This window comes from Microtus oregoni, unplaced genomic scaffold (genome assembly GCF_018167655.1).
Source record: "Microtus oregoni isolate MIOR12 unplaced genomic scaffold, Mior012 000021F_ref0000039, whole genome shotgun sequence".
Classification (NCBI taxonomy): Eukaryota; Metazoa; Chordata; class Mammalia; order Rodentia; family Cricetidae; genus Microtus; species Microtus oregoni.
In genome coordinates, this window is record NW_024543080.1 from 6,998,900 (window position 1) to 7,011,789 (window position 12,890).

General features: G+C 41.4%; 1 protein-coding gene across 2 annotated transcripts in view; it reads right to left on the bottom strand.

Annotated features, from left to right (window-relative positions):
* Mthfd2l (methylenetetrahydrofolate dehydrogenase (NADP+ dependent) 2 like) overlaps positions 1–12,890 on the bottom strand; it is a 95,390-nt gene that overhangs the window by 19,717 nt on the left and 62,783 nt on the right. For both annotated transcript variants that reach the window (XM_041671405.1, XM_041671406.1), the window contains one exon: positions 7,357–7,482. In XM_041671405.1, the coding sequence (XP_041527339.1) occupies positions 7,357–7,482 (126 nt within the window). The remainder of the gene's footprint in view (positions 1–7,356; positions 7,483–12,890) is intronic.

Consider the following 12,890-nt stretch of genomic DNA (forward strand, 5'->3'; position numbering starts at 1 on the left):
TTACAGAAGCTTCTCAGCCTCAGGAAGTCCCATTTATTCAATGATGCCCTTAGTGTCTGTGCTGCTGGGGTTATACATAGGAAGTGGTCTCCTGTGCCCATGTGCTGTAGAGTACTTCCCACTTTCTCTTCTATCAGGTTCAGTGTGTTCGGACTGATATTGAGGTCTTTAATCCATTTGGATTTGAGTTTTGTGCATGGTGATAGATATGGATCTATTTTCATTCTTCTACAGATTGACATCCAGTTTTGCCAGCACCATTTGTTGAAGATGCTCTCTTTTTTCCATTGTATACTTTTAGCTCCTTTATCGAAGATCAGGTGTTCATAGGTTTGTGGGTTAATGTCAGGGTCTTCTATTCGATTCCATTGGTCGACTTCTCTGTTTTTATGCCAATACCAAGCTGTTTTCAATACTGTAGCTCTGTAATAGAGTTTGAAGTCAGGGATGGTAATGCCTCCAGACAATCCTTTATTGTATAAGATTGTTTTGGCTATCCTGGGTGATCTGAACAGAGAATTCTCAACAGAAGAACTTCAAATGGCCAAAAGACACTTAAGGTCATGCTCAACTTCCTTAGCGATCAGGGAAATGCAAATCAAGACAACTTTAAGATACCACCTTACACCTGTCAGAATGGCTAAAATAAAAAACACCAATGATAGCCTTTGCTGGAGAGGTTGTGGAGAAAGGGGTACACTCACCCATTGCTGGTGGGAATGCAAACTTGTGCAACCACTCTGGAAAGCAGTGTTTCAGTTTCTCAGGAAATTCGGGATCAACCTACCCCTGGATCCAGCAATACCACTCTTGGGAATATACCCAAGAGAGGCCCTATCATACAACAAAAGTATATGCTCAACTATGTTCATGGCAGCATTGTTTGTAATAGCCAGAACCTGGAAACAACCTAGATGCCCTTCAACGGAAGAATGGATGAAGAAAGTATGGAATATATACATATTAGAGTATTACTCAGCAGTAAAAAACAAGGACTTCTTGAATTTTGCATACAAATGGATGGAAATAGAAAACACTATCCTGAGTGAGGTAAGCCAGACCCAAAAAGAGGAACATGGGATGTACTCACTCATATTTGGTTTCTAGCCATAAATAAAGGACATTGAGCTTATAATTCATGTTCCTAGAGAAGCTAAATAAGGTGAATCCAAAGACAAACACATAGGCATCCTCAGGAATATTAACCTTCATCAGGCGATGAAAGGAGACAGAGACAGAGACCCACACGGGAGCACCGGACAGAAATCTCAAGGTCCAAATCAGGAGCAGAAGGAGACGGAGCACGAGCAAGGAACTCAGGACCACGAGGGGTGCACCCACACACTAAGACAATGGGGATGTTCTATTGGGATCTCACCAAGGCCAGCTGGCCTAGGTCTGAAAAAGCATGGGATAAATCCGGACTAGCTGAACATAGCGGACAATGAGGAATATTGAGAATTCAAGAACAATTGCAGTGGGTTTTTGATCCTACTGCACGTACTGGCTTTGTGGGAGCCTAGGCAGTTTGAATGCTCACCTTACGAGACCTGGATAGAGGTGGGCAGTCCTTGGGCTTCCCACAGGTCAGGGAACCCTGATTGCTCTTCGAGCAGATGAGGGAGGGGGACTTGATCGGGGGAGGGGGAGGGAAATGGGAAGCAGTTGTGGGGACGAGGCAGAAATCCTTAATAAATAAATAAATTTAAAAAAAAAGAAAATTGAAGTTTTATTACTTTGCAGGACTCTAGGAGGAGCAATCTGGTACTTGCCATCTGGTGTACCTCCTCCTTCTACTTAGAGAAAGCATCTATTCCATAACTTAGCAAATTCTCCTCCTTCCCACAGTTCCCATGGCTTCCAACATTTTACACTTTGCCCCTCTGATAACCTCATGAGATGTCCCTGGAAGTTCTGTAACCACAGCTGTAAAGCAGTTTGACTTCTCCTGGAATGGGGTCACTCTTTCCCTTACATCCTCTGTGCCCGTTTACACTGGAGAATCATTCCCATCAGTTCAATCTACTTCTCATGCATGGCCCGACTTTCTGCATTAATGAGCCAGTCTTCTCTGTGAGCAAACTCTCTTCTTCATCTGAATCTACCCACATCAGCTGTGTTTGTCTTAGCAGAAGTTACAGTGAAACTTTCTCAGATGCTCACAAAACACTCAGGCTTTCCCTGTGGCAATCTGTGGCCAAACCTGTGAGACTGTGGTGTGATCCATGGTAAAAATTCTCTCTCTACAGGGGAGTGGAAACCATCCCTCACCTCAGGTTATGTCCTGATGAACAACCTGCAAAGCGACATGTCAAAGCCTATTCCTCTGGGAGGCTGAGTCACAGCCTCACCAGCAAGGCCTTCACCGAGTTCAGCTCACCCTTAGCTCTCTGGATCTGTGAACCAGCAGGGTGGCAGGGAAAATCAGGAAAAAAACCTCAGACGTTTATTTTATGATAGGATCAGAATACTCCGATCTTGTAACCTCTTTCTAGAAATCTCTATGTTTATACTTACATGGTCATTTTACACTATGCGGCTGAAAGTCTGAGACACTGAACATTAAAACTGAGAGGGAACACTGAGAGCCAGTAGTTCCCAGTACCTGTGGGGACTCATTCTCAGACCGCTAGTGGGTGTTTGGAATTGTAGACAGTACTGAACTTCATAGCTCTGAGGCTTCTGCCATTACATACCTACTTGTGATAAAGTTTAGTCTATAAACAGGCAGAGGAAGACAGTAACAGTAAATATGAGAATATTATACTGTAATAATGGTTTTGTGCATGTATATATCCTCTCTCAAAATATATTGCTGAGGCAAGCATGGTGATGTATGCCTTTAATCCCATCACTTGAGAAGCAGAGGCAGGTAGGTCTTCGTGAGTTTAAGACCACACTGGTCTATATAAGGAGTTCCAGACTAGCCAAGGCTATGCAGTAAGACACTTTCTCATGAAAACAAATGAGCAAAACCAAAACCCACAATATCTTAATTGTTTTCTGCTCATGCTTTTTATATGAAGTAAGATATCATGGTGTTTACATGCTTTAACAAACTACAAAAGCAAAAGGGGGGCTGTCCTAATAATTGTTGAACTGGAATACTGTGACCAATAGGGATGCAGAGCTCTTAGGTGATAGTGCTGTATCTAACACAACCTCATCAGTTCTCAGCCTGATGCTCACACCTTTCATCTTACATTTGCCATTGACATTTCCTTCTTTAGGCCATCATCTACTTAACTACACAGAACTACAGCTTGATTAAACAATTGAGTCAAGTAGAGCATAAGTAGCTCTCGCAGAAGCTCATTTTAAAGTATTTCTGGACTATGTTCCTAGGCAAAAATAAAATCTTTACTTGTTTAAAAAAAAGAATGCATGTAAATGTCCTAAAAGCAAAAAAAAAAAATGCACACTGGGGGTAGGGAAGGCATTTGCTGGGTAAGTCTGCTCCCGAAGTCAAGGCTGTGAATAGGACCGTCTCTACTTTTCATCCGTTATCTCCTGCTGCTAGTGTCCTGCAGGCATCCTAAGCATGTGAAGAGTTTGCAGGAAACACAGTCACTGTGTATTATCAAGACACAAATGACAGTGGGAAAGGAAGAAAGGAAAGAAACTCCAGGTTTTACGGCCAAATGAATCATTGCTCACTCATTTGAGCTGAGGAATTCAAGCGCATCACTGAAACCTAACTGGCATAGTATATGAGACATGGTAAAGAAATTATATCCTTCTAAAAACTGTAAAAACTTTATTATAAAAACTTACACATAAATAAAAACATTGTATGCCATAATTAACCAGACCTAAAACCAATACAGCTCACTGAATTTCTATGTAACTAGAGTAGGCATTTGGAATGGAAACTGTGGAGCCTCACATTAAATCTTACACTTTCACTATTGAGGATATTTTATGGACTTTTCCACCACCCAAAACCAAACAAAATCCATGGTATAATTAGAACCAGGAGAACAATTAGCTGTGCACCTCTTCACTCACGCCATCACCTGCACTCAGCCTCTCTTGTTCTCTTCATGCTATGTCATACTCACATGCACATGTGTTTACATACATGTATACATATGTTATTGGTTAGATTCTGCATATAAGAGAAAATGTAGCTTTTCTGAGATTTCATGATTTCCTTTAATATTACACATTCTTGTTTCATCCATTTTCCTACAAATTTTTAACTGCATTTTTCTTTTTTTTTCTTTTCTTTTGTTTTGTTTATCTTGGTTTTTCAAGACAGGGTTTCTCTGTAGCTTTGGAGCCTGTCCTGGAACTACCTCTTGTAGACCAAGCTGGCCTTGAACTCACAGAAATTCACCTGCCTCTGCCTCCTGAGTGTTGGTATTAAAGGCATGCGTCACCACCGCCCGACTTAACTTCATTTTTCTTTAGAACTGAGCAGCATTCTATTTATATATCACCAACATTTAATTATCCATTCATCCACTGTTGGACAACTGGGTTGATCCAATCCTTTGCTGCAGCAAATGAGCCTCGACAAACATGTGAGTGCAGGGATCTCTCCAGCGGGGGATGCAGTTCTCTGGATCTACTCTGCCCAGGTCCACATTGTAGTTCTAGCTTTAGATTTTCCAGAAACCTCTAAACTATGTTCCACAATTGGCATATTAATCTGCACATCCAACAACAGGAATAAGCATTTCTCTCCACATCTTCTCCAACATTCGTTGTCAGATATGCTGACGATGGCTGTTCTGACTGGGGTGAGATGGAGGTTCAAAGCAGTTATTATGTATTTCCTTGAAGGTTACAGACCCTGAACTCTTTAAAGCAGCTATTGACCATTTTTATGTCTTTTTCATTCAGTTCACTGTTTCTATTTAGTTCACTTTCCTATTTGTTAATTGGCAATTTTATTCACTTGGTAATTAATTTCCACAATAATTTATAAATTCTGACCGTTAGCCCTTTGCCTGAAGTGTAGCCATCAAAAATTTCTCTCCCCTTCAGTGGTCTGTCTGTTAACTCTGCTGTTTTCTTTGCTGGACAGAAATCTGTTTTCATCTGGCCCCATCTTTTGATACCAAGGGTTAGTTCCTGGGCTGCTGGTATTCTAGATTTCCTCTCATGAGCATTTCAGCATGTATACCCAGCATATATGTACAAATCTCTACACATATGTAGTGGTGCAGACATGTTTCAGTGGAAAATCAGTGCTGTCGACTAGAACTTAAACCACACTGGGGTCCCTAGCAATCAGAGCGCATGAAGACGGTAGCGTACTTTTTAACAAGTCCACTGTGCTTGACCTGCTCCTGGAACACAGCAGTGCACACGTGTGGCTGCTCTTTGTTCCTTAACCAGCAGACTTAAACGGCCGAATCAGGGTCTAGTCCCTGTTTCTGTGCAGGATCTGACAAATGTGAGGCCCGTGCTCTGGGACACTTGCAAACATCTGCATTTTAAATCTTGTTAAACATCATGTTAAACTGGATAAATGAGCAACTGATGATCAAGTTCTCAGTATAAATGTAAAGTGTGAATTCTAAGGGCGACTAAGAGCGTGGCTGTTCTTTCAGAGGACCGAGCCTCAATTTCCAGCACCCACCAGGTGACTCACAACTGTCCATAACTCTAGTTCTAGGAAATCTGACTCCCTCTTCTAGCTTCCTTGGGAACTAAGCGTGCATGTGATACAGAAATATATATGTAGGCAAAACACTCATATGCATAAAAAATAAAACCTACATTTTTAAATGGCATTGTTTATTCCTTTGGTTTGTAATGATCCATCTGTATCTATCAAGTGTGTCGATAATAAATAGGGCCACTGTGTGGGAATTCTATGCTGCGGCTGGCCAGATCCACCAAAGAATTAAGCGGCCCCACGCCAAATGTATATTGGGCGCCAAGTGAAGCTGTTTGCTCAATTTGGGAAATAATCAGGCAAGCTTAAAGATAAACAATTATATTTTTAATTGTCATAAGGGGAAACTCGCTCCACAAGAATGGGAAGTCCAAGTTCCGCTCTGTCCGTCAGGAATCACCCACAGAGAGGTGCGCACCTGATCCATCCCAGTTTTCTTCCTGGGCTCCAGGTAGCCACGCCTTAATTAGGTTCCACTTCTTCACGTGATTAGTTAGCAGAGCTTCCCCCATCAGAATGCCTCCTTTATTGGTCAGGGAGTCCAAGAGACTCCAAAACCACATGCACTATTACTATTGTCCTTAGCTGCCTCCTAGAACTGGAAGGCACCACACACCTCAGACAGAAGACTTAGAGGAATCAGCCTTGCAACAGACATTGATTCCTCCTCCATGAAGACTAACTCATGCAGTACCCAATGGTGCTATGGAAAGCATCAAGGAAGAAAAAAAACAATTAATAGTCCTACCTGCCTTCAAAGTCCAGGACCCACAACAATGATCTGCTCACCAATCACCTAACCTCAAAGTATAATAGTGGTACTCATACCTTGGAAATAACCAATAGCTGTGTGTACTAAGAGTCCTTACAAGGGTGGAGTCATGTCTGGTACTAAAATTCTGGCCCCTAGGGTGGCTGAAGAGGTCACAGACACAAGAAGAGAACCTCCTACTGACATTTTCCTAAACCAACATAACTTCTAATTATATTCCAAACATTTATCTTCATACCCACAGAAAAGTGTGACTCTTACCCTCCTCAAAGAAACTTCTTTTCCCAGCTGACAGAGGTACTCCTCTGTAGTACAAGTGATCAAAGTGCAGAGAATATGTAACTGTGGTTTCAGCCCACTTGGTTCACCTACAATACAGCACCTATACCCAAGGCTCAGAGAACATCTTGGAAAAAGAACGGGAAAATTTTTAAGGGAGAGAGGACTGGGATCCCTGCTGTTAGATAATGTTTTGTATTCATGAAATCTCAAAACCATGATTACCAAAACAGGATATGCATAATGATACCAGTCAGCATGTCAGCTCGGAAAGGGGAAATTTCATAAAGTCACACCCCTAGATGAAGAACTACAGGCAATAAACAAATGGCTGCTCAGAAAGGGAGAATCAGTCTTCTACAGGGACCACCTCCCTTCAGATTATCCAATCCCAAGTGGCCAGCCCTAAACATATATACATAAGGAGCACCACTAAACGGGCTTGGTAGGTTGTGCATATGCATATATGTGTGTGTATACAAGAGTAACAATTATAATCATAGAAGGTGAGATCAGAAACTTGGTAGGGAGTGGGGAAACACAGAAAGAGTTGGAGGGGGAGAGAAGGGTGGAAATTGTGTAAAAACAGTCTTTGTATGAAATTCTCAAAAATACACAAGGATGAAGGTTGGAATCAAGGCATCCCCTTTACTTATCAAGAGGCTTGTGTTCTTACCTTCGAAGTCTACATCTCCAACTAGTTTAGTCTTTCCTGTCGTAGGATCTTGAACATAGTTGATACCCACATCAATTACTGCTGCGCCTTCTCTAACCATATCAGCTGTAATCAGCCTGGGAATACCTGCAAATGGAACAGCCATGAAACACTCAAATTCTGTCCTGTACTTTGTCCTGTATTCTCAAAGTATCTAAGTACACACTTCACGAGTAAAAGACTAACTTCACGCTGATTACTGGTCATCAGGTAGAAGGACAACAGACAATTAACATTGCAGTTGTTTTGTTTGTTTGTTTGTTTTTATGAGTCTCTATGGAGTGAGCTCTGAACATTGCATTAACATACACTTTATTATTATGTCCCATGTTGTGTGTGTTGATTGTGTCCAGTTGGACATATCTGTCCAGCCAGAGACAAATCTTATTGCCTTGTGACAACATGCATGCATAAATCCTGAGGTAGATGAAGCCTTAGCTTTCTGGTCATTTGTCTTAATACTCTTAGCAAGAAATATGACAATACAGACACACACACACACACACACACACACACTCACTCATTCATCAAAACAAAGCAAACAAAAATCGCAGAAACACTGGAGAGAAAACCCATATTCTCAGAGCTCTATGGTTCTGCTTCACATTTACGAAGGTCTCATTACAAAATAGAATAAGACTCAGCATAAACATATTGTCTTACAGATTTAAAAAAAAGTGTGACATTCTCCATCATTAAACACAGGATAAATACTTGGGGAGCTACTGTAAACAGAAAACACTGCAGGGAGAGGGGCCTTACATTCAAGGATGTAAGAAAAAAATCCAATACTCAATTCGTTCTCAAATTCTCAAGGAGGAATTTCTTCTAAAGTTAAAGCACTACCTTAATTTATGTTGTTGTGGGCAATACTTTGTTAGCTAAAGTCTGCCATTCTTATCCAAAGTGTCCCCTGGGCTAAGTAAACTCTGCAGACATTGGGGTCCCAGGGTTCTCAGACAGCCTCCAACCCTGCCCCAGACAGAGGCCACAGCATCCTTTTCCTGTGACATCCCTGGTAACACTCTGAGAACGGAAATGTCAAGTTAAATGATGCCAGGTGTCTCCTTAGAGCCTGTGGGTGCAGATTATGGTGATAAAATAATAGCTAACTGGACATTGATTTAAAATCAAACCTTTGCATCCAAAGAATCCAACTGAGGACCACTAAGGGATGTCAGAGAACTCTCAAAATAATAATATTGCAGAATGGGGGAGGACTATACCCACAAACATTCACAACAACCTCTATAATCCTCTCTCTGGATCATGGTACCCACATAACCCCAAGGCTGACAAAGAATGAACTGGTTCTTAAACCATCTCTTCTTTTTGATCAGCATCCACAGCGCAGAGCCCTAAGCAGCTGTGTTAAGCCATTTCCTGGCACTAACAAATGTAGACTTTGTCTCTTGCCCCTTGGAGTTATCTATACATCTTGCAGTCTCAGATCTGCATTTTGTTATCTTTACAGTAAAATAATTCCTAGCAATCTTCCTCAAATAACAATATCCAGTCAGATACTAGGCCCCGGGATTTACTAAAGGATCCTCACATATTCTACCAGCCAGAAGTTAGTGCACAAAGACCAAAATTTCACTGTAATTCTTTTCTTATCATGGTGATGAAGATCAGAAAGAACATAAATTTCAGAAAACATGAGTCAGGTTCTTCCTGTCAGGTTTCTAAGAGCTCAATTGTGGTTATGTTTTGGCCTATGAGCAGATGCATTTCTGAATCTGCAGGAAAAAGCAGTCCAAGTGCAATACACCAGGGACCAGATTTCATAAAAAACAAAACAAAACAAAAAAACAAACCTTGCAGTTGAAACCTCTTGCCTGAATATTCTGGAGTTTTCTGAATTATTTTATCAGTTTTCTACATTTCCAATAAAATGGTTAACTAGGTTTCCATTCATCAAAATTCTGGGTCATTTAGTCAAATATGAAATTGAGTTGCTATATGCCTATGATCTTATCTAAAATTTCTATCTTAAATATATTTACACACAAAAACTCACAGCAGGCTATGGAAACAAACCACTGTTCTGTCCCAAAGGATAAAATAACCTATCTATGAATATATTTCTGAAGAAGAAAATCTATTATTAATGTAGAATTTAAAAATAACTTAGATGATCATATTAGAATTCAATAGTCTCATAATAAACAGCAGGGTTTCCTATTCATATGATATGTTTGTAAGAAGACCTCTGATATATGAGTATACCATCATTGGATGGTTATACAGAGTTACACTAATTTGCGTACTATCGCTGTCTAATCAAGTGCTGTAGTTTGCACTATGATTCTTTACATGAAAAGTAAAACAATTCACCACTATTGTTAAAGAAAATGTGTTGCAAAATACAGGATGGCAATACTTAAAGCTGCAGGCACCATTCTATGCTGCTGGAGCTCAGAGTTCCTTCACCACTGCTGTAAGTGTGAACGCCCCTTAGTGTAAAGCTGTAAGTGTGAACGCTCCTGAGTGTAAAGCTGTAAGTGTGAACGCTCCTGAGTGTAAAGCTGTAAGTGTGAACACCCCTTAATGTAAAGCTGTAAGTGTGAACGCCCCTGAGTGTAAAGCTGTAACTGTGAACACCCCTTAGTGTAAAGCTGTAAGTGTGAACACCCCTGAGTGTAAAGCTGTAAGTGTGAACACCCCTTAGTGTAAAGCTGTAAGTGTGAACGCTCCTGAGTGTAAAGCTGTAACTGTGAATACCCCTTACTGTAAAGCTGTAAGTGTGAACGCCCCTGAGTGTAAAGCTGTAAGTGTGAACACCCCTGAGTGTAAAGCTGTAAGTGTGAACGCCCCTGAGTGTAAAGCTGTAAGTGTGAACGCCCCTTAGTGTAAAGCTGTAAGTGTGAACACCCCTTAGTGTAAAGCTGTAAGTGTGAACACCCCTTACTGTAAAGCTGTAAGTGTGAACGCCCCTGAGTGTAAAGCTGTAAGTGTGAACACCCCTGAGTGTAAAGCTGTAAGTGTGAACACCCCTGAGTGTAAAGCTGTAAGTGTGAATGCCCCTGAGTGTAAAGCTGTAAGTGTGAACGCTCCTGAGTGTAAAGCTGTAAGTGTGAACACCCCTTACTATAAAGCTGTAAGTGTGAACGCCCCTGAGTGTAGAGCAGAACTTTACCACTGCTGTAAGTGTGAAGTTACATCTCCTTAAACACAGTCCTAACTAGGTATTTTCATATGCCAAGTAACAGGTTCAGAACTGTGATCACACACACACACACACACACACACACACACACACAAATAAAGTCTCTCCCCTGTAGTTCCTCCTATCTCAGTCATCTTCGAGTCTTTATGAAACAGCTCAGTCCGGGCATCCTAATAAAAGGAGGCACTGCACTTATGCATCACTTTAATTGGTAGAGTTCAAAGAGCTGTGTAAACATTACCTAATTAAACTTCACAACAAGTCAGTGAAGCAAGAGAGCTGTACCCATTATCCTCATTCACAGAAGCTCGATTTTGAGGCACTGGGAGGCTAAATGATTTCTTAGTTTCACAATGTTGAGTCAGACGTGAGGCTGGGAACAAGACCAGAACTCGGATATAAAACTGGAGCCATGGAAATGCCTATTCAGGTAGATCACTCTATCAGCTGGAAGGTAGCCTCCTACCTAAATACTAAGAGTAAGCGCAATGGAATGTGTATGAATGCATGTTTTCTTGTAGATCAGGAAACATTCTGAAGCCTTATTTGCTCTGGTGGCAGTCATATCAGGGATACATGGAGCCTAGCTGTCTTAGTTATGTTTGTGTAGCTGAGACTACAATATCTGAGAGAGAAAAAATGGAAAATGAAGGAATGGTTTGTTACTCCTAATTTCAGAGGCTTCACTCTGTCGGGGAAACCAAGAGAGAAAGTAGCTGCTACCAGGGTGGGCAGAAAGCATAGAAAGGGAAAGGAAGAGGCCAGTGACAAATTATCAGGAGGAACCTACTTCCTCCAGTTTGACTCTGCCCCCTAAGGTTTTCAGATCCTCTCTGACTAGTGCTACCAGCTTGGGGCTTAGTGTTCAACACCCGAGTTATATAGAGTCATTCATGTGGAAATCATAGCACAATCCTTAACCAGAACCCCTACTAAGAGTAAGAGTGTTTTCTCCCAAGCATCTTTCTATCATTTCTAGGAAGTCTCAAGGAGTGCTGGCCAACAAGGCGTTAGAAGACAGCTTGACAGCACATCCTATCCTTCCTGTCATTCTTTCTCTGTGCTCTCTGTCTCCTATCTGATACTTGCATGGTAATGACATGTCAGGATAATTTTGTTCACCACAAAGGCAACATCTGGGAAACCAGGATAGTGGCAGGTTTGTGACCAAGCTAAGGATCTTGAGATGTATTAGATTTCATCAACTTGAATACAGATATTTGGTGGGGTGCAGAAATTCCTAGGGTAACTATTAAGTAGTCCCATTAGCTTCTGCCTCAAATAATTTTCCTGGACAGCTGAAGAGTGCAAGCTTCTCTTCTTTTCCTATAAGCAAATCTTAGTCTCTGCAAAAGGATCATGCTGCATCTGCAGATCTGGATATGGACATAGTTTAGAGGCTGGTGAGCTAAATAGCTAAAGTCTATATTGACAGAAGCCAGTGTGACATTGTGTGACAGAACACACAAGTCAAATGGGATAGGCTTCAAACATTTCAAATTCTTCATTCTGTGCATGTGTGGTTGTGCTCATGAGTGTGCAAATATGCACAGTGTCATACACATAGAGGAGAAAGGGAAAGTTTTTCAGGCACTGGCCAGCATGTGTTTGTTTGAGACATGGTCTCTCACTGGCTTGGAATTGACCAAGTAGGATCTGCCCATCTCCATCTTCACAGTGTAGGACTACACGGTTCAGGAGGGGAGCCAGAACCTCATGGTCTAAGGCAAATACTGCTGAGATAATGTTCCGGGCACTGAATTATTTCTATAACTGTTTTTGAGATTTACCCATTCTTATTTTCTCAGTATTGGTGTTCTGTCTGAATATAAGTTTGTGCGCCACATGTTTGCACTGCCAGAAGTGGTCAGAAGGGGGTACCATAGCCCCTCAAACAGGCATTAGAGATATAGCTGCTGGTCCGGGGCAAGAGCAGCCAGTGTTCTTAATCATTGAGCCATCCCTCCAGGCCCTGAAATTTTTCTTTAAAAGGAAAATGCTTACTGAGTTAAGAGTATAAAACAATCATGGGAGTGAACTGTATGAACTGAAAGGAGAAGGTGGGGTTAGAATGGGACAACAACCATCTCAAAGTCCCCTATATGCAACATAGTCCAACATGAAAGACAGGCATCTCTTAATTTTAGAGACTTAACTTCCAGAGACAAGATAATCTAATTAGTACATTAGAATAAAGCAGATATTTAGGAACAAACTAGTCGTATAATTCCAGTCACCTCCTTCTAACACAGTAGTAGACACTGCCTTGCTCCTCCTCCTTTAATCACCTAGCCAGCAGCTACGCACGCCATGCTCTAAGGCTAGT